The sequence below is a fragment of the Hyperoodon ampullatus genome (genome assembly GCF_949752795.1).
Source record: "Hyperoodon ampullatus genome assembly, chromosome: 2".
In the NCBI taxonomy this organism is placed as follows: domain Eukaryota; kingdom Metazoa; phylum Chordata; class Mammalia; order Artiodactyla; family Ziphiidae; genus Hyperoodon; species Hyperoodon ampullatus.
The window spans coordinates 46,383,456-46,408,498 of record NC_136915.1 but is presented as its reverse complement, the minus strand read 5'-3'; the positions used below and the strand labels follow the sequence as shown (position 1 = coordinate 46,408,498).

At 49.8% G+C, this 25,043-nt stretch overlaps 1 protein-coding gene across 1 annotated transcript; it reads left to right on the top strand.

Annotated features, from left to right (window-relative positions):
- Positions 1-8,904: 8,904 nt before the first annotated feature.
- Positions 8,905-17,723, top strand: LDLRAD1 (low density lipoprotein receptor class A domain containing 1; the record flags this gene model as incomplete). Its single annotated transcript, XM_079698718.1, has 6 exons — positions 8,905-8,925; positions 9,428-9,482; positions 12,101-12,226; positions 14,328-14,465; positions 16,234-16,362; positions 17,575-17,723. 6 exons carry the CDS (start codon positions 8,905-8,907, stop codon positions 17,721-17,723), a joined length of 618 nt encoding a protein of 205 aa, XP_079554844.1.
- Positions 17,724-25,043: the final 7,320 nt, after the last annotated feature.

Sequence of the window (25,043 nt, the reverse complement as noted above, 5' to 3'; positions counted from 1 at the left end):
AATGCACCCAGTGAGGCCAGCTGAGGGGAATACACTCAAAATGCTGCAGATTTATAGAAGTCAGAGAGCCCACTATTAGGAAAGGCCTCCCTTATAAAAGCAAAACAATACGAAAGAATATCTCGATAAGAAAGAGCAACTGCGGGCTTCCCTGGTGGGGCAGTGGTTGAGAGTCCGCCTGCCGATGCAGGAGACACGGGTTCATGCCCTGGTCCGGGAGGGTCCCACATGCCGCGGAGCGGCTGGCCCTGTGAGCCATGGCCGCTGAGCCTGCGCCTCCGGAGCCTGTGTTCCGCAACGGGAGAGGCCACAACAGTGAGAGACCCGCGTACCGCAAAAAAAAAAAAGAGCAACTGTACAATTGTCCTATGCTCTTCCACCTTCCCTTGGTTTTGTTTCTCTTTGCTTCCCGAATGAGATACCACTGAGATACCCTCATTCCTCTTGAAAGCATTGATCCAAGTTTAGACAAACTTTCCCTTCTTGTTTGTAAGAGACAATTCCTTGTATGAGGAAATACCCAATCTTTCCTGTTATTTAGCAGGCACTCAAATATTTGTGTCCTGCCTTTTTATTTTCACATGATTAAACCAGACGTTTTCAACAACAGTTTTACTTTTATTATTTATTTATTTATTTATTTATTTTTTATTGTTATTTTTGCGGTACGCGGGCCCCTCACTGTTGTGGTTCCGGATGCACAGGCTCAGCGGCCATGGCTCACGGGCCCAGCTGCTCCGCGGCATGTGGGATCTTCCTGGACCGGGGCATGAACCCGTGTCCTCTGCATCGGCAGGTGGACTCTCAACGGCTGTGCCACCAGGGAAGCCCCAGTTTTACTTTTAAAAAAGAAAAGAAAAATGACCACCACCACCCCCCCACAAAGGTATACAGCGTAAAAATATGTGACTTGAAAATTGCAACAAAAGCAATGAAACTGGCCCCTTCTAAAGTAACAGTTTAGCCCTTTGGGTGGGCCCAACTTTACTTGTTTCCATTAGACAGGTATCACCTTCTTTCCTACCACACAGCATCTTCTTGGGAAGCTTGCCTTGGTCCTAGGCAAATTATCAAGACCCTTGAGTCTCTGGTTCAAACCTCCCAGACTCCTAAGGTCCTTCTTGCTTGGTTCAGGTCCCTGGTGTAAGAGATACACTGATTCAGGCAATTACAAACACAGTAGATAATCACCATAATGAATGATTTAGGCCCAAGGTTCCCAATCTTTTCACAAAACTTCATGAATACCTTTTATATATGATGTATTTTTTGTAAATCAGAAATTACCAGATTATCTGGTCTATCAATCTTATCTCAAAAATTCATATGATGTATTATCAGCCAATTTGAGCTGCTCATTAGCGTGTGAAACCTGGTACTTTCACTCTGAGCCCAAAGCAAACAACTTTATCCCTTATTAGTCTGTGTGGCTTTATCTTAGATAAATGTGCCATTTCCATTATGATTTTTTAAATATACAAAATAGTTCTATTATAATTTTTGTGGGCTCTTAAGTATCTTAGGACCATATGTGGAGAATCAGAGGGTTCTAGACCTTTTTCAATAAAGCTAATCAGGCCCCCCAACCTTTGGTGCAGTCTATATAACATTCTCAGCTGAGTCCCCACACCATGGTAGTGATTTTTGTCAAGATACCGTATTAGAGATCCACAGTTTAACCATTCAACAACCACTTGAGAGCCTGAGTGCCAAGACCCATGCTGCGAGATGGGACTGCAACAACAAACAAGACCCAGTGCCCAACTCTGGTCGCTCAAATTTTAAAGAGGGAGACAGACTATTATTAATGTGGTAAGTGCTGTGACCAGATAGCATGGAGTACTGTGAGGGGACCCCTAACTCTTGGGAGGAAGTGATAACCAAGCTTAAACCTAGAGGGAAAAAGGAAGCCAAACAAAATACAGGGAGCAGTGTTCCAGGCAGTGGGGACAGTATGCTCAAAGACCTAGAGGCAAGAGGGTGGGGAACAGCAAATTGTTTAGCAGGCAGACACAGAGCATACAAAAGTATAGCTGTAGATAGGGCTTGGCGGATCACATAATAAAGGACCTCATTAAACCTGGACTTGGTCCTGAGCAAGGTGGAAAGCATAGAAAGGTTTTAAGCAAGAGTTGCAGTGCTTTAGAACGATGCACGTGGCAACAGTGTGCACGATAGACCAGAGGGGCAAGTCCAGAGGCCAGCAATATCTTAGCTCTATGGTAACCACCAGGGTCTATTAAATTTTGTGCTTATCCAGCCACAGAGAAATGGGAAATTCCATTCCCTTCCCAGGGTTTTGTTTTTGTTTTTGAATGCCCAGTAATCCTATTTCATTTTGTTTCACGTATATTTTTGAGCTTTTATGTATAAGGCTGTCTGTTCCTCCACCTTATTGTTTGGATGGTAAGCCTAGTCTTTGGGTCACAGTCACAATCTGAGTATTGCCAAGCAAACTGGGAAGGCTGTCCCATGCATTCCTAAGCTTCTTACCAGATTTCACGTTGGACTGAATTTTTAAACCACAATACTTGGTCAACTTATCACCATCCTCAAATTCTAGGTTTGCCAGCCCAGCCTCAACTTCAACTAACCCAGGTGTTCCTAAGCCCTTCCCACCACATTTCCAGTTGCTGAGCAGGTTATGTTTGCATATGAGTATCATCAGTATGAGTTACCTTTTTTATCTTTCTTTCCTTGACTACTTGTTCTAGACTAGAGTCTGGGGGTGGAGGTATGTACAGTGACAGAGATAAAAGATTGAGATAGTGGGAAATGCAGCCTTCTGTGGAAAGCTAGATTGTACAATAAGTGTGAATTTTCTGACTCCTTGCAATACTGTAACTAATTTCTGAAGTACAGTTTATATACCTTTTCTGAAATGTGTAATTGTTGAAGCCAGCTTTACATATTTCACTATTAAGTGTTCTCTTACTGTGATGTTAATGACTTATCTGTTTAGAGCAGGTGTTCTTATCCCTTTTTCATGCCATGAACTCTTTTGATAATCTGGTGAAGCCTATGGACTGTTCCTCAGAATAATGTTTTCACATGCATAAAACTAACTGTGAAGGATTGCGAAGGAAACTATATTAAAATACAGTTATTAAGGTATTTTCAAAATTTTGCAATTATGTATATATGTACTTCTTTATTAACACATAAAATAAGGCCTACTGGTGGTTCTAAATCTATTGGAATTTCAAAGTAATTTCAAACTATTGTTTTGAAAGCTCTGCAACATCTATGATATCTAAATGTCTGATTTCTATTAATGATAAAGTCCCAGTACTGCTTACAGTCCTGTCATTTGTTGCCTATGTTCATAATAGAAGGAAATGCTATATTTCAGTTAGAAGTTAGTGAAAATATTTAATTTTTTTCTCATCCAAGTTCACTGAACCCCTGGTTTAGAGGTTGTCTAATTTTACTTTGTTGTTTTAAGAGTAAAATATTTTTGTCTGCCTCTTCAATTCTAAATTATTTGGGTTCATTTTACTGTTTCTTGTATGCTTTTCATACCTGAATTATTTTGCAACATTGCAGCAATAATTGAAGGCTTGGATGGAAATAAATCAGCAACTGATTAGAAATGAGAGGTTTCAACCAAAGCTCTTGATAATGTTACCTCAGGATATACCATCATGCAGTCATTATTGCAGCCCCACATCTGATTATTTCATAACACTTAAGTCTGTAAGCATCAATAAAATTTGAATCATCTGCACTAAGCAATATTATAAGCTGTCTTGTAAAAGTCTCTACTTAGATATTTCATGATGAAGTTTATCTATTGATTCCCCATGACTTTTGCAAAGCTCTTTATAGCATTTTAAATGGGTCCTTACAGCATCCCTCTAGGAAAGCAGGATGGGGTTTAACATCTCCATCTTAGAATTGAGGAAACAGTCTCAGAGAGGAGAGGTGGCCAGCCAGGGCTCTCAGAGTTACGGAAGGCACAGGGGAGGAGTGGTAAATGTTGAGGCAGGGACTTGGCCTCACCTCTAGGCAGGTCTGGATCTCTTAGGTCCCTGGGTCAATCTAGTTGTGGTGCCCACTTAGCATTGTCCAACCCAGAGCCGGGCACTGGACTATGAAGCAGTCCCAGCCCTCAAGCAGATCTCTTTGTAATTATAAACAAACCAAGTCATCCAGAAACAATATTGTACCCTCCCAGGGTGCAGAACCCTTTCACATATGTGCACCCGCTTCGTTCTAACCACACCTCTTTGAGGTAAGTATTCTTATCCCCATTCTTCAGATGAGGAAACAGAGAGGCTGTGACTTACCATCTTAAATTAGGTAGGTATTAATTTGGCAGAATCGGGATAAAAACCCAGGTTTGCCTGACTCAAGGTGAGGTTTACTGATCTCATGTGCAGAGGGTATCCGCTAGCCACAGCCAGGGTAAGATGGGGCCCTCAGCCACAAGGAATACAGGGAAAGGTAAATCCAGGGTAAGGGGGAGAGCCGAAGGCTTCATGAAGTGAGATTATTGCCTGGTTCTGGGCAAGAAAGATGGATTTAGAAAGGTGGAAGGAGCCAGCAGAAATCACTCTAAGCAAGTGACAAGCTGCATACTGGGAGAGAGATGTATGATCCATGCAACAAATGATTCAAATCCAACATAAAGAAATCCATAAATCAATAAGAAAAAGATAAACCACCCATAGAAAAATGGGCAACAGATAGGAAAAAGCCATTCACCAGGGAAGAAATCCATATGACCAATATACTGGTTTGACCAAAAAGTTCGTTCGACTTTTTCCATAACATGGAAAAACATTGTTAAAATGCAGGTTCTGGCTTGGTAGTTCTGGGGTGAGACCCTATCTCTCACAGATGATGAGGATGCTGCTGGTCCGAAGACCACAATTTTGAGAAGTGAGGGGATAGGTAGGAGTAGAGTGTGAACTTTTCAGCCACCCAAGTCTGCATCCCAGCTACGCCTCCTTTGAACTGTGAACCTTGGGCAAGTAACTTATTGTTTCTGTGCCTCAATTTCCTCATCTGTAAAATGGAGATAATAATAGTTCCCATCATCTGTGGTTGGGAGGACTAAATGAGTTAATATACGTAACACATGTAGTACAGCATGTGGCAAAATAGGTGTTCAATAAATGTTAGCAATTGGTAATGGCCATAGGAATTACTAGAGAAACGCAAATTAAACCACACCAAGGGCTTCCCTGGTGGCACACTGGTTGGGAGTCTGCCTGCCAATGCAGGGGACATGGGTTCGAGCCCTGGCCCAGGAGGATCCCACATGCCACGGAGCATCTAAGCCCATGCACCACAACTACTGAGCCGAAGCTCTAGAGCCCACAAATCACAACTACTGAGCCCACATGCCACAACTACTGAAGCCTGCGCGCCTAGAGCCTGTGCTCCGCAACAAGAAAAGCCACTACAATGAGAAGCCCGCGCACCGCAGCGAAGAGTAGCCCCCACTAGCTGCAACTAGAGAAAGCCCACGCACAGCAGCGAAGACCCAACACAGCCAAAAAAAAAAAAAAAAAAACCACCACACCGAGATACCATTTCACACCTACCAGACAGCAGATGGATGTCAGAAAGTCTGACACTTTCAAGACTGGGGAGACAGAAACTCTCACACGCTGCTATTGGGAGCGCAAACTGGTGCAGCCACCTGGAAGAGAAGTTTGGCCGTATCTGGTAAAGTTGAGGGGCCCCTGCACTGTGATTCTAGATGTCTGTGTATGTGTGTGTCTAGAGAGTGTGTAAAAACCAGCCATTGGAATCATGCAAGGCATATTCAGGAAACTGGTTGACTCTGGGGAGGGAGGGAAGGAATAATACAACTGGGGAAAAAAGAGACCTTCAATTTTTGCTATACTTGATGGAAAAAGAAGTCTGAAGCAAAAATGACAAAAATTTTAATGTTTGTTATCTCTGGATGGTGGATACATTATTCTTCCAAGTTTTCTGTATTAAGTTTTTAAAACTTTTTTCCCAGGGAAAGGGAGGGGGGAAGAAGGGAGAGTTTGGAGCAGGTGGGCCAAGGGGGCCTGGTGCAGTGTTGGTTAGGTATTGAGTGGGGAGGACAAAGAGGTCCATCTACTGGGGAACCACCTTTCCTCAGGAATGAGTGGAAAAGAAGTTTAGAGAGGTAGATGGGAGAGCTGAAGCTCAGAGAGGTTAAGTGACGTATCAGAGGTCACACAGCTAGTGGTGGGACCATTTGGACCATCAGCTCCAAAGTTCCCACTCTTGCTAGAAGTTTACCCAGGTGTGCCAGGGCCCAAGCAGGGAAGGGAGCCCAGCAGGGTGGAGGTGGAGGTTGTACAATGCAGCCCAAGTCCTTTTTCTCCTCAATATAACCTGGCTGTGACACCAGGAAGTTCAGGGATTGAGGCACCAGGGCCTCTCCTCCATCTTTCCAGGACCCCCTGTTGCCCTTCACTCAAGGGTTCTTGGTGACAGCCTGAGCCCTGGAGAGATACAATGCTGCCAGCACAGCCAAGTGTGGCTGTACCTGGACTGGAGCAGGAGTCCAGAGGAAGGGAAATTGCACATCCCTGAAGAGTCTTTTCATAAAAGAACACTAAAGAATCACAGTCAAGAAAGGCCAGGGCTTCCCTGGTGGCTTAGTAGTTAAGAATCCGCCTGCCAACGCAGGGGACACGGGTTTGAGACTTGGTCCGGGAAGATCCCACGTGCTGAGGAGCAACTAAGCCCGTGTGCCGCAACTACTGAGCCTGTGCTCTAGAGCCCGCAAGCCACAACTACTGAGCCCGTGTGCCACAACTACTGAAGCCCGCGTGCCCTAGAGCCCGTGCTCCGCCACAAGAGAAGCCACTACAATGAGAAGCCTGTGCACCGCAATGAAGGGTAGCCCCCGCTCGTTAAAACTAGAGAAAGCCCGCAAGCAGCAACAAAGACCCAGTGCAGCCAGAAATAAATAAAAATAAAATAGTTTATTAAAAAAAAAAGAAAGAAAAGCCAGAGTTGAAGGACATGTGTTGGTCCCAGAATGGCAAAATGGTCATCATGCATGATACCACTCTCCATTCATTTTTTTTTTTTTTTTTTCAGTACGTGGGCCTCTCACTGTTGTGGCCTCTCCCGTCGCGGAGCACAGGCTCTGGACGCGCAGGCTCAGTGGCCATGGCTCATGGGCCCAGCCGCTCCGTGGCATGTGGGATCTTCCCGGACCGGGGCACGAACCCGTGTCCCCTGCATCGGCAGGCGGACTCTCAACCACTGCGCCACCAGGGAAACCCCCACTCTCCATTCTTATACCCATGGCAGACATCACTATTAAATCACAAAACCCTGAGTCCTGACCTCATAATCCTTCTGAACCTCATATTCCAGACACTCTCAACAATCAGTTGGAGTTGGCATGCAAGGTGAAATGTCGATGCATCTTCAGCACATGCCTTGAGGGTCCTGCCCGTACCCCTCAGCCCCTTCCATTTCAGGGCACATCAGCCTAGCTTGCAGCTGCCAACACTGGCATCTCTTTGCCTAAGGTGGGCCAAGGGGTGCCAGGAATAAATATCCTCCAGCAGTTCTCAGCCAGTGACTGGCAAGAAGTGGCAAATGCATACCTCAGTTCCCTTACCCTCGGGTGGGGTGACTCTGAGGTGCATCTTCTCCCGAATTCCTTAGCAAGAGAAAGTTCCTCTTGCCCACGGTGGGATGAGTGTGATAACACTCCTATTACTGGAGCCTCACTTCCCTCACTCCCCTGGTGTTTCCCGGGATTGCTCCCTCTTACATCTGCTTGCCTTCAAAACTGGTCTTAGGTCTGATTATGGGGACCCCCAAACTAAGACATCCTCTTCATCCAGTCCAATTCCTTCTTTTTCTGGACAAGAGAACTGAGGCTCGGAGAAAGGAAATGACTTGCCCACGGCAGAGCCAGTGGCAGGGCCCTCATGAGAACCGTGTTCCCCTGACCTAGAGCTTAGCCCTTCCCAGCGCTGCCGCCTTCTGAGGGCTGCCCCTGAGTCTGTCCATTCCACCCCCAACCCCACCCCCATCCCTGTGGACTTGGTAGTTTATATTCCAACAAAAAAGAAAAGGCTGGTTACAGGTTAGGCAACCCATGGGCATCAGAGGCAGGCTACGTACAGAGGGACCCTCCCTGGAGCCCCCAAGCTCACTTCTGGAGGTGGACACCGCTCCTCCTTTGGTCCAGGGCTTCCAACCAGAGCCTTAAGCTCCCAGGACCTTGGTCTCTTCAGCAGAAGGATGAGCTGAATCGGTAGAAGGCATTGTTCAGGGAAGCAACCTGCCCCCACCCCTCCCCCATCACAGGCATCATCTCCGGAAAAATTTAAAGTACATGGCCACTTTTTTAAAGAAAATAATTTAAAATTATATTTGCTTTGTAATTTTAGTGGGAAATGCATATTCTTTCCACCTAGGTTACATACTTAATTGAACAAACATCAATGAAAAAAAGGACCCCTGCTTTTTAGCCACTGGAACATTAATCCTGGGTATTTCTGCCTGGATCTTCATGCAGTTGCGGGGCCTGACATCCTCCAGTCTCATAATTGATGTGAAGGAAAAATCACACCCTGAAAAATTCCTGGGTTAATGCCCCCACCAAACCCACACTGTGTGACTTGAGGGCAGTTTCTCCCTCTATGAACCTCAGACTCTCCGCCTGTAACATGGGGATGAGAACTCCAACCTTGGAGTGTGGCTGTCAGACTGCAGAGTGGGGAAGGGCCAGGCAGGAGCAGGACCCTGCTGCCCTTTCCTCCACATGGGAGGCAGCCTGGGAGGGGCCTGCCCACAGGGAGGGTGCGGCCAGGCGAGGTCTGCTGTTGTCCCTCCTCCAGGCTGCCCCTGGTGACAGGCAGGGAACCCACGCTGAGTTCTCTGCACCCGCCCAGGGCCCGGAGACTGGAGCCGGGAGCCGGAGACATGAACAAGATCTTCCCCCAGGTAAGAGCTGCCCTGAGACAGCTCCTGACCAGGGGGGGCCAACCTCAGGCTAAGGGTGGGCAGTAAAGAGGGAGACACTGAGGTGACTCCGGTCCTCCACCACCCTGGAGGCTCTCTACGGGGACCCAACAGGTGAACCAGGTACACGGTTCAGGTGATAAGTGCTGGGAGGGTAGAGGAGGCCAAGGGAGAGAACGATCGACATTATGGGAGGGGACATCAGGGGGATCCTCTCCGAGGGGAGCTGCCTGAGCTGGTTTGAAGGATGAATGTTTGCCAAGTGGACAGTGGAGGAAAAGGCATTCCAGGGCACAGTACAGGCATAGGTATGGGAACGTGAAGTGGACGTGATGAGTTTGGGGCATTCAGCATGCTGGAGTGGGAGGGCCCGTGGTTTCCCCCGAGGCTCTTGGTGACACTTCTGAAAAACTTTTCAGTCTGGTTCCCTGAGGCTGGACCTCGCCTCACCTCAGCCCACCCCTCGCTCTGTTCTCTTGGGCAGGGGGATGGCAATGCTGCTGCTGCTGCTGGAAGCAAAGTCCTCCCTGGAAGGGAAGGTAAAGGACGGAGGGCCTGGGGCCAGTCCCTCCCCCACATGGGGCTCCCTTGAAGCTGGGCCATTGCTACAGAGACACAAAGGGGTCTCCCTAAGGCTCCCGCTCTCTCAGACCTCTGTCCCCTTGCTGATGTCCACTTGCTCCCAGCGTCCTGGCCAACCATGATGACAGCCATTTGCTTAATAGGGTGGTTCATTCTCTCCATGCACAAGCATGTGTGGAGCACCTACTGCATGCTGCCCACCTCACAGGCGCAGTGCCACATACAGTACCCCCCGGTAACCTTTAGAGAAAAGAGCTCTGGAGTCGAGTCCCTGGCTCAGAGGGTGACCTGGGTGATTCTCTTTACCTCTGAGGGATAAAATAGGCAGGATTACACACTTATTTAGCACCTGCTCTTGGTCACTGGCTCACCTTGTGACCAGGACAGTTTGCTTTACCTCTGTAGAATAAAGGAAGGAAAGAACACATTTAATAAGCACCTGCTATGTGTTTCCAATCTTGGCCTTCATTTGATCGTTTAAGGAAACAGCCCCAGAGAGGTAGCTACTACCAATAACTATCAATGATCAAGGCCCTGTTATGTGCCCGGCATCGCAGGGCCTGTTTCAACCCTCAGGACAGCTCTGAGAGGGGCTCCTATTAGGGGGCAATAACAGATGAGGCAGCTGAGGTGAAGGGAGGTCAGGTAGCTCAGCCAAGCTGAGATCCCACACGGATGGGAGGAGGGAGGCAGGGTTCAAATTCGAATCAGGGTCCCTCTGGTTGCAGAGCCCTGGTGCCTTTGCTGCTCCACGCTGGCGCTTGTTTATTTCAAGCCTAGCTCAGGGTGGGCGTGATGTGGGAAAATGGCCTCCTTTTCCCATCTGTGCCCTGGGGCATCGGCACCTAAGGGCTTTCAGGCTTTGAAATGCAGCCTGCATCTGGCCATGGGCCCCGAGGCTCTCCTGTGACCCCACCCACCCAGCCTGTGGTGCACAAATGTTTGAGGAGTGGCTCCTTGGCCAACCAGGATGCTGCTCCTTGCCAGCCTTCCCACTGTCTCCCTGGTTACCTGAGTTTACAAGGGAGCCACGGACTAAGGCTGCAGGAAATATGGGTTTTAGATTTATGCTGCATCTCCTACAGCATAAATCGGCTATCGTCTCCCTTCCCAATGCACGCCCACCCCAGGCTCCGGACACACGGGGCCACTTGCTGTCCCCCACATGCCATCCAGGCACCCTCTGCCGGGAGTGCCCTCTCCTTGCGCCTTCCCCTCGCCTGCCTGTGGAAATCCCACCCTCCTTCAAGCACCATGACACCTAGTTCACTCTTTCTTAACCACACTTGCCCCCTGGCTCTGTGAGCAGCTGGTGTACAGGTATAGTCTGAGTACAGAGTAGGCAGCTCTGGAAATGTGAATGGATTATATGGAAATGACCTGAACTGACCTGAATTGGGCCCTTCCCTTGTTTCCTGGATCTCTAGATCAGAGTATTCAGAAAGCACCTACTGTGTGCCTGCCTACTATGTCCCCAGGCTGGATCCTGGGGACGTAGATGCATCAGACCCGCTCCTGCCCCCTCTCTGAGATAATTGTGCCCCAGAGGACAACAGGAGTGCCCACACTCTTCTTTTTACCTGTCTGCATCTTGTCTTCTAAGTGCAACTACAAGCTTTTGGAGGCCAAGGGGATCAGAGCTGTGACTGCTCTTGTGTCCTCTACAGAGCAGGGCATCTAGTAGGATCCCAAGAAGACTTTGTTTCATTATTTCACAAGCAAGCAAATATTAAAGGATCGAAGTCAGTTAAAGGAGGAGCACATCACCTATTTCCACTGTACTTCAGATACAGAATGGCACATAGTAGATGCTCAATAAACATGAATAGTAGCTAAAACCTTTACAGTACTTACTATGTCCCAAACACTGTTCTGATACAGTACCTAGCTTAATCCTCTCAACAACTCTAAGGTAGGCATTATGACCCCCATTTTCCACTTGAGGAAACAGACACAGAGAAGTAAAGTGTGGCTTTTCAGTGTGGCCCAACTGGAAAGTGATGCAGCTGGGATTCCAATCAGCAGCCTGACGGGCTCCAGAATGAACAATCAGTTGACATGTGGAAAGGGCACCCGTTTGGGTGGCAAATAGGTGTGGATTCACATCCCAGCTCCACAGAAGGTGACCTGAAACTTTTCTTCTCTGAGCCTCAGTCTCCTCATTTATAAAATAAATGTAGTCTTGAAAAATACAAATAATGGCTATGAAGGGCCTGCTTTGGTCTCTGCCCCATGGTAGGGGCTTGATACACAGGTGTACATCTCTCTCTTCCTCCTGAGGAGACAGCCTCATGGAAGGACAGGAGTGTGAAGGGGGTGGAGCAGAGACCTGGGACCCTCATCATGACTGCCACTCACCAGCAACTGGACCCGGGCCAGAGACAGGTGTTTGGTGGGGGTGGCCCACAGGCAGAGCCGAGAACATAATGGTGGGCTTGGGAGCCCTCTCCTCCAGGGAAGCCTGTCCTGCCCCCAGGACCCCAGTGGGTAGGGACCACTTGTAGCAGGCAGGGCAGGGAATCCCTGGGCCCCAGCACTGGCTGCTCCACCACTGGTTTCCCACCGCACACAGCAGACCGGAGCCCTTTCTGCTGCTCGTGCCGAGGGGTCTGCCTCTCAGCCTTCCTGATGCTCCTGCTGGCAACTCTTGCAGCCCTGATTGCCCTGGTCGCCATCCTTGGACCCCCACCTCGCACGCCAGGTCAGGATGGGCAAGAGAGGGTGGGTCAGACTTGTTGGGAGGGGATGGGGACACAGAGAGATGGGGGAAAACTGACCCTGCCTGGCTTCTCCATGAAATGACTTTTGGACAGTTCCTTAGGGTGCATGTGCAGACACACACAGACACTGACATATACACATCTCTGAGCTTCCATTTGCACATCTATAAGCATGAGCTATTGAGAGGACCCAGCTCTGATGCCACCTCCTCCAGGAAGCCTTCCCTGCCTGCCTTGAGACAAGGAGCCTTGTCACAGCTCCCATAACTCTCACACTTCCTCTTCCCTCAGTCTGGTCACCCTGGGTGGTGCCATCCATCTGCATGTCTGCCTTCGCCACAGAGGACAGGGACCTGTCCAACATATCCCTGAGGCCCGACTTCAGTGGTGAGCCCCAATACCGACCCTGCCATCATGCAGCTAACAGTTTGGAGAGTGAGGCGGATATTAATCCAATAAGTACAGTAAGGCAGGGTTAATGGGGGCTCTGAGAGTCTGGAGCAGGGCTCCGACCCAGTTCAGGAGTCAGGAAGGGCTCCTTGAGCAGTGAAAGGGGGCTGAGGCATGAAGGGAAAGTGGGATTGGTTAGTGGAAGGGGTGGCAGGAAAACCACAGGGAACACCCTGTGCAGAGTCCCTGGGGTGGGAGGAAATGTGAGGAGAAGGTCAGTGGACACGAAGGACAGAGCAGCGGGTGGGGCCGAGGCCCAGGGCCTCAAAGGCTGCACTGGGGAAGGGGCTCACCATCCAGAGAGCCATGGGCGGGGATTAAGCTGGGGGCAGGGTGTCAGCAGACCTACCTTTCTGAGAGATGACTCTGTCACCTAGCAGGAGGTGCTAAGGGGACAGGTGGAGTAGGGGGTAAAATCCACAGTACCCTACGTGCCTGAGCATGGGCACTGGGGATAGATGTGAGCACGCAAGGAGTTGCCTGCGTGTATGTACCTGTGCGTCTGTGTGTTTATGTGTGTGTGTATGTGTGTGTGCAGGTGTCTATGCACATGTCTGTGTATGCAGGTACATATCTGTGTGTGTGTGCCCATATGTGTGCACGTCTGTGTATATGTGAGTGTATTGATGTACGTCTGTGTCAGCAGCTGTGTGTGTGTGACAAAGTAACTGTCTCTGAGGGTCGGCCCCCTCACACTAGCTGAGGCAGTTCCAGGAGATGAGCCGTGGTTCACACGTGCACAAACACACAGGCACAAACCCGCTCCCACCTCCAACCTGCACTCACACGTGTACACATGCATAGCCTGCAGAGCTGGACCTCCCAGCCCGTCTGTGAGTTTCTCTCCCCTAATTCTTTGGGGGCAGCACCAGGGTTGGGTGTTCCCCGCAGTGGGATGGAAGGGAAGACTCTCAGAAGGATGGACACTCAGATGGTCCCCACCATTCCTGGACACTGGGGAGGCGACCCGGCCTCAGGAAAGAGCAGAGGCAGAGAAGCCTGGGTTATTAGCCGTGCGGCCGGGCATGTCGCACCTCTCTGAGTCTTACTTTCCTCATCTGTGAAATGGGGCTAATGATGACACCTCACAGAGGTTTTTGGGGAAACAATAGAATAAAAATGTGAAGGCACTTTGCAGCCCGTAAAGTTGTCCCAGATGTAAGGGATTGTGGCATCATGGTCCCCAGCCAGCCCCAGGACGTTGCCTCTGACACCTTCACCTGCACCAGGAGCCCCACCGTGAAAGCCACTTCGCTGACTTGAGCACTGTCCTCAGGAACTTCCCGTGAGACAGTCATTCAATAAACCATGACTTTCTCTGCATTCTCTCTAGGGTTATTCACACAGAGGCTTTTATGTAATCTCCCCAACTGTCCTGTGGGGTGTGTGCTATGATCCCTATCTTGCAGAAAGGAACCTGAGGCACAGAGAGGTTGGGTCATCTGCCCATGGTCACACAGCCGGCAAGGGGTTGGGCTGGGACTTGGACCCCAATCTCCGACGCTGAGCCCAGTGTCCTCCCCACTGCCCCAGCCTCTCACCCCAGCTCAGGTGGGGCTCAGTGGGGAGAACTTGGTGATGCCCTTGTAAACACCACCCTTGACCCTTCTGGGGCTCACCCTGCCCACTCAGGGGCCCAGCCCTGCGTGACACAGATGAACAGGACGGGCTTCCTATGCCATGACCGGAGGAGCTGCATCCCAGCCAGCAGGGTCTGTGATGGCGTCCACACCTGTGCCCACGGCGAGGACGAGGAGGAGGCCTTGTGCCGTGAGTAGTTACTCCAGGGCCCCTTGGGAGTTGCCCCCCCTCAACTCCAGCTCTCCCTGCAGCCATACTGAAGCTCGACCACCCCTGAACATACCAGGCACCCTGATGTCCTCAGGCCTTTGCTTATATGCTGCCTTCAGCCAGGAACATCTTCCCCCCCACCGCCGTCCCACTCACACGCACACACATGTGCCCTCACTAGGGGATGCCTCCACTCTGTGCGTCTCCGTGCCCAGAGAACCTGTGTACAACCCTCAAGGCAGATTTCAAGTGCTACCTCCTCCAGGAAGCCTTCCCTGACGCCCAAACTAAATTAAGTTCCCTCGTTTGGGCTCTCACAACACCTATGCTTCCCTACACCCCAGCCCTAGTCACACTGGTTGTCACTCTCAATTGGCATGTTTGCCACCCCCATCAGACTGTGAACTCCTCTGGGGCAAACCTAATCTGCTTGATATTGGGGTCCAGTGCCTGGTGCAGGGCACTGCACAGAGAGGTATCGAGAATGATTTGCTGAATAAATGATGAAATGAGTGAATTAATGAATGAATGAAAGAATGGGAAGGTCTGGTCCCAGACCTTAGAGACCTGACAGTTCTCAAGAGAGAGGAGCGTGGCGCTTGCCCCAGAGGAAGGAGAGAGCCTGGTGGGTTGGGGTGGTGGGATGGGGTAGCTTATGAGGGGAGGGCCATTGCATCATGGACCCTCAAGACCAGAAGAGATCTTAAAGGTCATCTAGTCCATGTCCCAGCTCATGCCCAAATCCCCTCTGCCTCTGCTTGCACACTCCCAGGAGGGGAAGCTCACTACAGTTTGAGGCAGCTGCTCCTGTCATTGCCTGGTTTTTCCATGGGAACGTCTCCCTTGTACTGAGTTTAGAGCTGCCTCCCAGTAGCATCCTTGATTGGTTCCAACTCCTCCCTCTCATTAACCCCTGCCCCCCAAGAACCACATTTCAATCTGCCTCCCATGATGATGGCACTGGATGGATTTGGAGATTGTTTTCTTGTCCCCCATGAGCGTCCTCTTACCCGGGCCACCCTCTGAACTCCCAGTCACCCCCTTATGGTCTTCCCCACTCCACCAGCACTCTACAGAGCACATACCAAATGCCCATGTCCCTCTCCCTGGGCTGGCCCCAGAAGCATCCATGACACTTCTGGCTGGCTCTGGTGAGTCCAAGGAACAAAGGCTTTTCCCCTCCCAAGTCTGGGTTATACCTCTAGCGATGTGGCCTGAGTTTGTGTTAATTTTTGGTACACCTGTCACACTGCTGTCTAACACAGAACCCACTTTCAAGAAAGATACTCTGACTCTTTCACAAAGCATGTGATCCCACATTCCCTGAGTTCTGGGACCCAAGTGCAAGGCTTCATATTTATTCTTGTTATGTTCCAGTAGGAGGAGGCTTCCTGGAGGTGAAGGAACTTGCACCTGGACTTGCAGGTGGAATGGTTTTGGACAGGTGTCAAGGAGGACTTTTCTGGAGGGAGGAATAAAACAAGCAATGGTGTGGAGTGGGAAGGCGCAAGAGCTGAGAAGGGAGAAGTGGCTCTGGGCATTCTATTGGGTGAACAGGGAAAGAACCCTCCTCTCTCCTTGACTTGACCTCCTCCCCAAGAAACCTCCTTTTGCCCTTCCTGGATAGATGGGCAGTGACCCCGAGTTTGACAGCTACCAGGGTGGCCAGGACAATCCACCTCCAGATAGTCCTGAGGCAGCTGCAGCCAGATATGGACTTCCTCCTGCCTCATCTCTCCCTCTGTAGGAGACATGCCCCAGAGCCTCCCTGGCTTCCTCGTGGCTCACTGCGGAGACCCCGCTTCCTGGATCTACTCAGACCAAAAGTGTGATGGGATCAACAACTGTGGGGACTGCTCAGATGAACTGAGCCCAGGTGGGGGTCTGGGCACAAGCTTGGCTGGGGCAGGTGGTCAGGCAGTGGCCAGAGGGCAGAAGGTAAACAGAGAGAATCTCTGAAGTTCCCCCTGCATCCCCTTCTTGCATCCTAGGAAGAAGTTTTCCACTCCTCCTTGAATGCCTCAAGTGGTAGGGTGCTCACTACCACTCCAAGGGGCTCCTTCTGGAGAGTTATTCTTCTGTGGTGGGAAACTTGCTTTCAGGGTCGCAGATGAGGAAACTGGGACTCAGAGGGCAGTCATGCAAGGAGTACGTACATGGCCCAGCTGGGGTTTGAACCTGGGCTTCCTTCATCTTCTCTGCACCACCCAACAAACCTGCGAGGAAAGGAAGGCAGGAATCGCTGGCCCCAATTTATATGTAGGTAAACTGAGACCAGAGAGGAGAAGTGACTTAGTATGATGAGTGATAGGAAGGGGGCTTGGGTGTAAACCCAGGTCTCCTGACTCTAAGATGAGTTCTTTCACTGCTCCAGAGTTTCCCTTCAATTTCTTCCCCAGTGTTCAACCCACAAACATGTTCTGAGCACTGTTGGGGGTTGGCCTGGTGCCAGGTTCTGCTGGGTCACAGTCAGGAGTCAAACATATGTCCCACCCCCAGGACTCACATCATGATGATGCCAAAAGGAAGTGCTGGGGTCCTGGAGAGGTTTTTTTTGTGGAGGGGGTGGATAGGAGAAGTAATCATCAAGGGAGACTTCTCAGAAGAGGCAGTATTCAAGCAGGCCTTAAAAAATGGACAGGGTTTCAACAGGCAGAGGCTGGGTGTGCAGGGAAGAATGCTGGAGGCCCAGGGTCCAGGGCAAAGGAGGGAGGTCGGCAAGGTGCCCTCAGGGAATCATAAGCGGGCTGGTGGGACCGAATCAGGGTGAGAGAGGAGGATGGGAGACTATATGCACCCACTAGTAACTGAACACTGACTGTGGGCCTGGCACTTTGCCTATCTTCCTTAATAACAACCTTGAGCACATGAGGAAACTGAGGTTCAGACAGAGTGAGAGACTTGCTTGAGGTCGCACAGCCTATGAATTGGGGAGTCTAGATTCTCTCTTCTCCAGGGAAATAAGGAATATAGTCAACCCGTGTCAGATGGGGCAGGGCTGTGGAGGCAATGGTAGGTTTCAGAACTAAAGAGTGCCCTGGTGCACGGGGCATTCCAGGACAGAGCAGCTGCTCTTCTGTCTTCCCAGTGACTCTGTGCCCGCCCTGCGGCCCTGGCTGGTGGCGCTGTCCCTCGACTGTCTTCAAATATTGCAGCTCTATCCCCAGGAGCCTCTGCCGTGATCACGTGCAGCACTGCTCTGACTGGTCTGATGAGTACTCCTGTCCTGGACCCTGAATGGGTCACCCAGGCCAGAGTGGGAGGCTGGTTGGAATGGCACTGATAACCTGTCACATGTGCTATGAATCCAAGTACACAAGGGCAGGAAGGAGCCTTCGAGATCATGTAGTGGGATCTACACACCGTTGTCTCTGAATGGGAATTGCCTCTCCTGCTTTCAAGTTTTTCAGCCTCTGTTTGAATTCTTCCAGTGATGGGGAGCTCACTACCATGTTAGGTAACTCCTAACAAAGACGAAGGGAATCTGCTTCCATGGTTGGAGGCCTGCCTCTGGTGCCACACAGAGGAAATCTGCTCCTCCACTCCAAGACAGGCTTGCAGATATTGACCTTGTCACCCCTTGGAGAAAAGATAAGTCTTGGGCTTAAACACCAAGCTGAGAACTTTAGCCCTTATGGATGGCACATATATGAAGTATATGCCACTTCCTGCCCTTTTGGTACCTAAGGCAGATATTGCTGGGCTTGGATGCAGCCTCAGTGTTTTCTCAGCTCAGTAATCCTAGCAGGTCCCACTGATGGATCACGAGATGCACGTGAGACGGGGTACTTGTCATCCTGTCCCTAGGAAGCCACCCCAGGAAGCTCTGAGCTGTAGGAAGGACCCCTTGAGGACCCACCCCTCCCCCATCCATCCCTTCTCTTCCCAACCACTCCCACCCTCACCCCGTGACCAGCTGCCCAACAAAACAGCCCAGGTTCCTTCAAGTAGGGATTGTATTTTGGTTCCAGAGCCTGAGTGAAGGAGTTGTTTCTTGGCATACATTTCCAGTTTCACAGCACCCAGGCAGGCAAGGATGGATATCCCCATTAAACAGATGAGGAAACTGTGGCCCAGAGGGAGAAATAACCAGGATCATACAGCAAAGTAAGGGCTGGAACTGGGACTCAAATACCATCCATGGTGTCCCAACCCCAAAGTCTTTCCATCTACCAGTGTGACTCTATCTTGGCCAGGGTGGAGGCAGAGTCTCTGTAGTGTATTTAAAAAGGTAGCTTGAGGGTCAGAAAGTGTCCCACCCTTATTCTGAAAGATGGACTTGGAATCTGGCCAATAAGGGACTCCTGTTGAGGGAGACGGACATATCCCCACTGGAAATTAATAAAATCAGTTCTGTGTATCAGTCTCACGTGAGTTTTGAAATAAATATGGGCACCAAGAGAGACGGGTGAGCTCTAGTTCATTCACTGCCACATTAATTCATTCACTCACACACTAAACAGTCTCTGTGCGCCTGCTCTGTGCCAAGCCGGGCACCAGGCACCCAGGAGTGAGCAGGCCTGGGTCCAACACTGGAGGAGCACAGGATCCCACGGAGGAGGCACCTCACACTGGGAAGAGGGGTGGGACAGCAGAAAATGCTGGGCTGAGGGCACCAAGGAGGTCCTTCGGGAGCCAGGACACAGTCATGTTTTGGGCTCTGATGACCTGAAGATCAGTTCCCAGAACGGGATGCCTCAGGGATCCTGCCTGAGGGAGGCTCAGCACTGGGCTCTGGCATCTTTGGCTGAGTTTCTCTCCAAGTGCAGCACAAGTGAGGTACTACGGGCACACTCAGGGCATCCTTGCTTCTGAAGACTGATCCAGAGCAGCCACTCCTTCACAGAGGAGGGGCATTTGGGCTGGCTCTGGAGGGCAGGAGAATTTCCAGTGGTACAGGTGGAGGAGAAGTCATTTCCGGCTGAGGGACCTCATGAAGAAAGGCGTGGGAATGCCCAGCAGGCCACATGGCCAAAGCAATAGGACAATAGGAGGTGAGAAGGTGGGCAAGGACATGATCCTGGAGGGCACAGTGTGTCACACTTCATCCTAAGGGCAGTGGGTATCATCAAGGTATGGTAAGCAAGGAAGCCACCTGGAGCTACAGTGACCTTTAATTACAACAGTCCAAGAAGAACATGCCAGGGTATGACCAAGTGGGCAGAGAAGAGAGGATGATCAAGGGCTATTTACTGGTGGAACATGTGTGTGGGGGGGGGAGGAGGGAAGTAGGGAGAATGAGGACAACAGGGGCCCCGAAGCCTGAGAGAGGACAAGAGAGTTGAGCTGACTGACCCCTGAGGAACAAGAAAAGTTTCAGAAACTCATTCCGGCGTTCAAATACCAACATGTTCCTGACATCCTGAGCATCAGTTGTTGAAAACAAGGTCACTGGGGAGAGGCCAAGGAAGAAGGAGCCTATGTTTGCTCATGCTGAAACTGCACAACTCACACTGGGATTTGAACCCACTGTCTTCATTGAGATCGCATACCTGGTCTCAGGACTTAACGAACCTCAGGTTCTTTATGTCTCTTGGCAGAAAGAATTCAGTGAGAGAAAAAGTGATAGGTAACAAGTGGATTTATTTAGAGAGATACATATTCCATAGACAGAATGTGGTCCGTCTCAAAAGCTGAGAATGGCCCTGGGAGAAGCACACTCCACAGACAGAGTGTGGGCCATCTCAGAAGGTGAGAGGCCCCGAAATATGGGGTGGTTAGTTTTTATGGGCTGGGTAAATTCATAGGCTAACGAATGAGTAGATTATTCCAACTATTTTGGGAAACGGGCAGAGATTTCCAGGTATTGGGCCACCGCACACTTTTTGACATTTTATGGTTAGCCTTGGAACTGTCATGGCGCCTGTGAGTGTGTCATTTAGCATTTGCTAATATATTACAATGAGTGTATAATGAGGCTTAAGGTCCACTGGAAGTTGAATCTTCCACTATCTTGGACCTAACGGTTCTAACCAGTGTTTGTTGTATCCTCAAGGGCTATGTCATTCTATTATAGGTTGTGCCCTGCCCACTTCCCTGCTGTTTCAATATCAGTCAGCCTCGGTGGTTCAGGTGTAGGAGAGGCCCAGTTCCTGCCAGGGGCTGGTGGTGCTGCAGTTGGTCCCCGCAAGAGAGAGACAGGGAGACCTCAGTGGTCATCCATTCCTGGGCTTCTTCACTGGGCTGTGGCTTTCTCAGAAAAATGCCCAGAGGCACTGGCACCATGGGCTGCACATAATTCTGCCCTCCCCTCCCAACCAAGCCCATCTATGGGCCTGTTGTGGGAAGGGGACCCCTTCCAGGGCCTGAGAGTGGGCCTCTTGTCTAACACTTGGAAATGAATTGTCTGAGGAGACATGTGTACTTGAAATAGGAGGGAAGGGGTTAGGGCACAACCTTTGAAAGAACGACATAGCCCAAGGACATGACAGAAACTGATTAGAACCAAATGGGTCCAAGATGGAGGACCAGTCAACTTCCACTAGACCTTGAGCCTCAGTATATGCTCACTGTAACACATCAGCAAGCTAAATGACACACCCACAGGCACCATGACAGTTCCAAGGCCGACCATAAGGATCAAAAACTGGGCGGTGGCCCAATTCCTGGAAATCCCTGCCCCTTCCCGAAATAGCTGGACTACTCCTCCCACTCATTAGCTTATGAAATTGCCCAGCCCTATAAAAACTGACAACCCCATAACCTGGTTGGTGCCTTTCTCATCTTCTGAGATGGCCCACACTCTGTCTCTGGAGTGTGTTTCTCTCTAAATAAATCCACTTCTTACCCATCACTTTGTCTCTCACTGAATTCTGCGATGAGACATCAAGAACCTGAGCTTCATTAAGTTCTGAAACCAGGTGTGTGATCTCAGTTGGAATACAATGGGTTTTGGTTGGGTTTGAGTCCCGGCAGTGTGGGTTCAAGTCCCAATCTGGGTTTTGGCCAGGTTCAAGTACTGGCACATGGGTTCACGTCCCAGTCTGAGGTGCACGGTTTCATACTGACAAAGCAAAAGACTTTATTGGGAAGGGGCGCCTGGGCGGAGAGCAGGAGGGTAAGGGAACCCAAGAGAACAGCTCTGCCACGTGGCTCACAGTCTCGGGTTTTATGGTAGTGGGGTTAATTTCCGGGTTGTCTCTGGCCAATCGTCTTGCTTGGCCCATATTTGGTCTGACTCAGGGTCCTTCCTGGTAGGACCTCTTGCTGTGAGACAACCCATGAGTAGTTATCACCGTGTCTGGCCAAGGTGGGCAGTTTCAGTCAATGGTTCCCTAATAGGCCCATGGGGTTAAGATGCTTCATTTTACAGGACGGAGAAACCAAAGCTGAGACCAACTTTCCCCGAGTCCATTCAGCATGTCAGTAGCAGGGGGAAGACCAAAAGCCAGCTTTCTAGGTGCACACAGTTGGCACTTGCTGAGCACTTACTATGAGCCAGGCACTATGCTAAGTAGGAGCTTTACCTCTCATCCTCCAACAAGGCTCTGAGGGTGGTACTGTGTTTATATGAGGCTTAGAGAGGCCAGGCAGCTTGTTGAAGTGTGTATGACTGGTAGGGGCAGAGCCAGGGAAACTGAGAAGAACCCTGCAGGGCCTCCTGGGAACGGGAGTGGGGAGCCTTTCCGGGCCCCGCCCCCTCATTTCTTGCTTAGTCTCCTAGGCCTTCCCTGAGTTCCAAAGAGCAGACTCAAGCAGTTACTAACTAGGGATGTGTGGGAATACAGAAACAAAGGAAAAGCAGTTAAATAAGAAAGGTAATGATAATAGTTTAGTGAAAACAGAGTCCTAGTTCCTCCTCAAGGAATATACATAACAATCTGATGCATATCTTTTTTTTTTTTTTTTTTTTTTTTGCTTTACGTGGGTCTCTCGCTGTTGTGGCCTCTCCCGTTGCGGAACACAGGCTGCGGACACGCAGGCTCAGCGGCCATGGCTCACGGGCCCAGCCGCTCTGCGACATGTGGGATCTTCCCAGACCGGGGCACGAACCCGTGTCCCCTGCATCGGCAAGCAGACTCTCAACCACTGCGCCACCAGGGAAGCCCTGATGTGTATCTTTAAGTTGTTCTACAGGAACTGAGAGCCCCCGCGCACTCAGGTGGAGGATGGCGACTACCTGCTGAGCACAAGCACTAGACCCCAGACTGTTTGGAACCAGAAAGTTGATGATTAAGATTCCTAAAACACCACACTGCTACTTCACAACATATCAATGAGAAGAAAGTCATGAATCCTGCAGCCTTCACCCCCAAATGTTGCCTTTAAAAATGCTCCCCTGAAAGCCATTGGGGAGTTTGGGTCTTTGGAGCATGAGCTGCCTGTTCTCCTTGCTTGGCCCTGAAATAAACCTTTCTCTGCTCCGAACTCTGTTTCCGTTTGTCTGGCCTCGCTGTGCCTCAGGCACATGGACTTGGGTTTGACAACACCAGGAGTCTGGGCACTTAGCCACAGTAGTTGGTTATTTCATGCTATGTCTCAGGAGGTCTGGGAAGCTTCCAGTGGCAGTGATGCCTGAGCAGGGTGATGAAGGAGCCAGGGACAGGGCAGACCAGGCTGAAGAGCCACAGGGGCCAGTGCAAGAGGGGCACATAAGGGCACATGAAATTGTCCCCCGTGGCTGGAGTATGAGGAAGAGTCTTGGATTCTGGGTGCTGACAGAGGTATTCAGCAGAAGAAACACATTTGATTCCTCCGTCTGAGGAGAGGCTGCAAAGAAGGCTCTCCTCTGTACAGCAGGAATAAGGATGTCATGATCAGACTACTTTGCAGGCATTAGAGGGAAAAGTGATGTCCAAAAGGTGAATGCCACTGGGAAACAGTAAAGCTTCAAGCAGAAGAAAGGAGAGGGCCTTTCATGAATATGTCGCCAGAAGAAAAATGCACAACTAAAAGTTGTAAGTTAAGTTTTATCCAGGGACCTTACTGAGGACTATAGCCCAGGAGACAGCCTCTCAGACAGTTCTAGGAACTGCTCTGAAGAGGTAAGGGAGGAACCAGGATATATAGGAGGTTTTTGCTGAAAAAACAAAAACATGTAGTCTAACACCAAAAGATTACTGATAATCACAAAGAGCCGACATCACAAATGAAAGATTTGGGCACTTTCCTATGTATGGAAAAATGAAAGGATCTGGGTTCATTGAAATTATTCTTTACATATGTATCCTAATTATTTAGGCCTGTATTCAAAGCACAGAATGCTTCCTGTTTTTCTCCATCCTGAATTCCCCTCAGGGTACACCATCAGTGGGAGGTTGCAGTGCCTAATGGCTTGATCTTTATAGAATTGGGATGGTGGGCAACATTCTTTGTTTACTGGACTGGCAGGCAACAGTCCCTGTCCACAAATATTACCAGGCAATATTTAGTGAGCATTTGGTACATGTCTTAGCTCTTGTATCCCATTTTCTCTTATCTTCAGAACCATTCCAGGAACCTGGTTTGGTTATTTGTACCTCACAGGGGCTAAGAGAGATGAAGTTGCTTGGCTAAGATCACACACTTTTTAAAGGGTGGAGCCAGGATCAAAGCTTGATAGGCTCAAACCCAGAGCCCACCATCCCCACTCCTTGATGGCTCACTCTTTCTTAGCCAGGACTCCCTAGAAGAGAAAGCTGGAGTCCAGGCCAGGGGGAGGCAGCCTGTAAACAGGAGGTGGCTGGTGCTGGCAGAAGAACTGGTATTTGTTCTTTTCTGCTTTATTGGTTCCTCCTTTCACAAAGAAACAGGTGCTGTAGCAACCTCCCAAACAGCATTCCATAAGCTAGGTCCAGGAAGACACAGAGCCCAGGGCGGCCAGCCAGGCCCCTCCCTTGATTCACATCAGCAGAGCAGGGGATTTAATGCCACAGCCTGCAGAGAGAACTTAGGCATAGAGCACCAATATTTGCCATCTCCCAGCCTCCCTGGCCCTGGCTGCAAGATCAGTACCTTAAGTACAACAGGTTTTTTGCTGTGCAAACACGCAGGTACAGATGAATGGAATTTAGAGTGACTCAGGCTTCACCGCAGGGTTTGGACTGGAAATCTGGTCTGGTTTAACCTTCTGCCATCACTGTTTCCCAGGACTCTCCATTCATCCTTAGACTAACGAAACCACAGACATCAGAGAGCTGGCGAGGAGCTCAGAGCCCAGCCAGACTTTTGATAGGAGGACATTGCTTCTCAGAGAGGCGGAGAGGGAAGGGACCAGCCCAAACTGTCACTGCCTGGTAACTGTCACTGGGATTCTGAGGGTCACCCAGCAACTCCAGGTCAGGTAGAAGCGATTTCTTTGATTCCATTTTTAAAAAAAAACATTTATTGAGTTGTAATTTACATTAGTGAAATACACAGATCTTAAGTGTATATAGTTCAGTGAGTTTTTTTTAAAAAACAGCTTCATTGAAGTATAACTGACAAAAAATAAGCTACACATATTTAAAATGTACACTTTCATAAGTTTTGACACATGTATTGATAAATACCCGTGAAACTATCACATAGTTTCATGTCCATAGTGAACACGTGCATCACCCTCAAGAGTTCTTGTGTCCCTTGGTAATCCTTCACTCT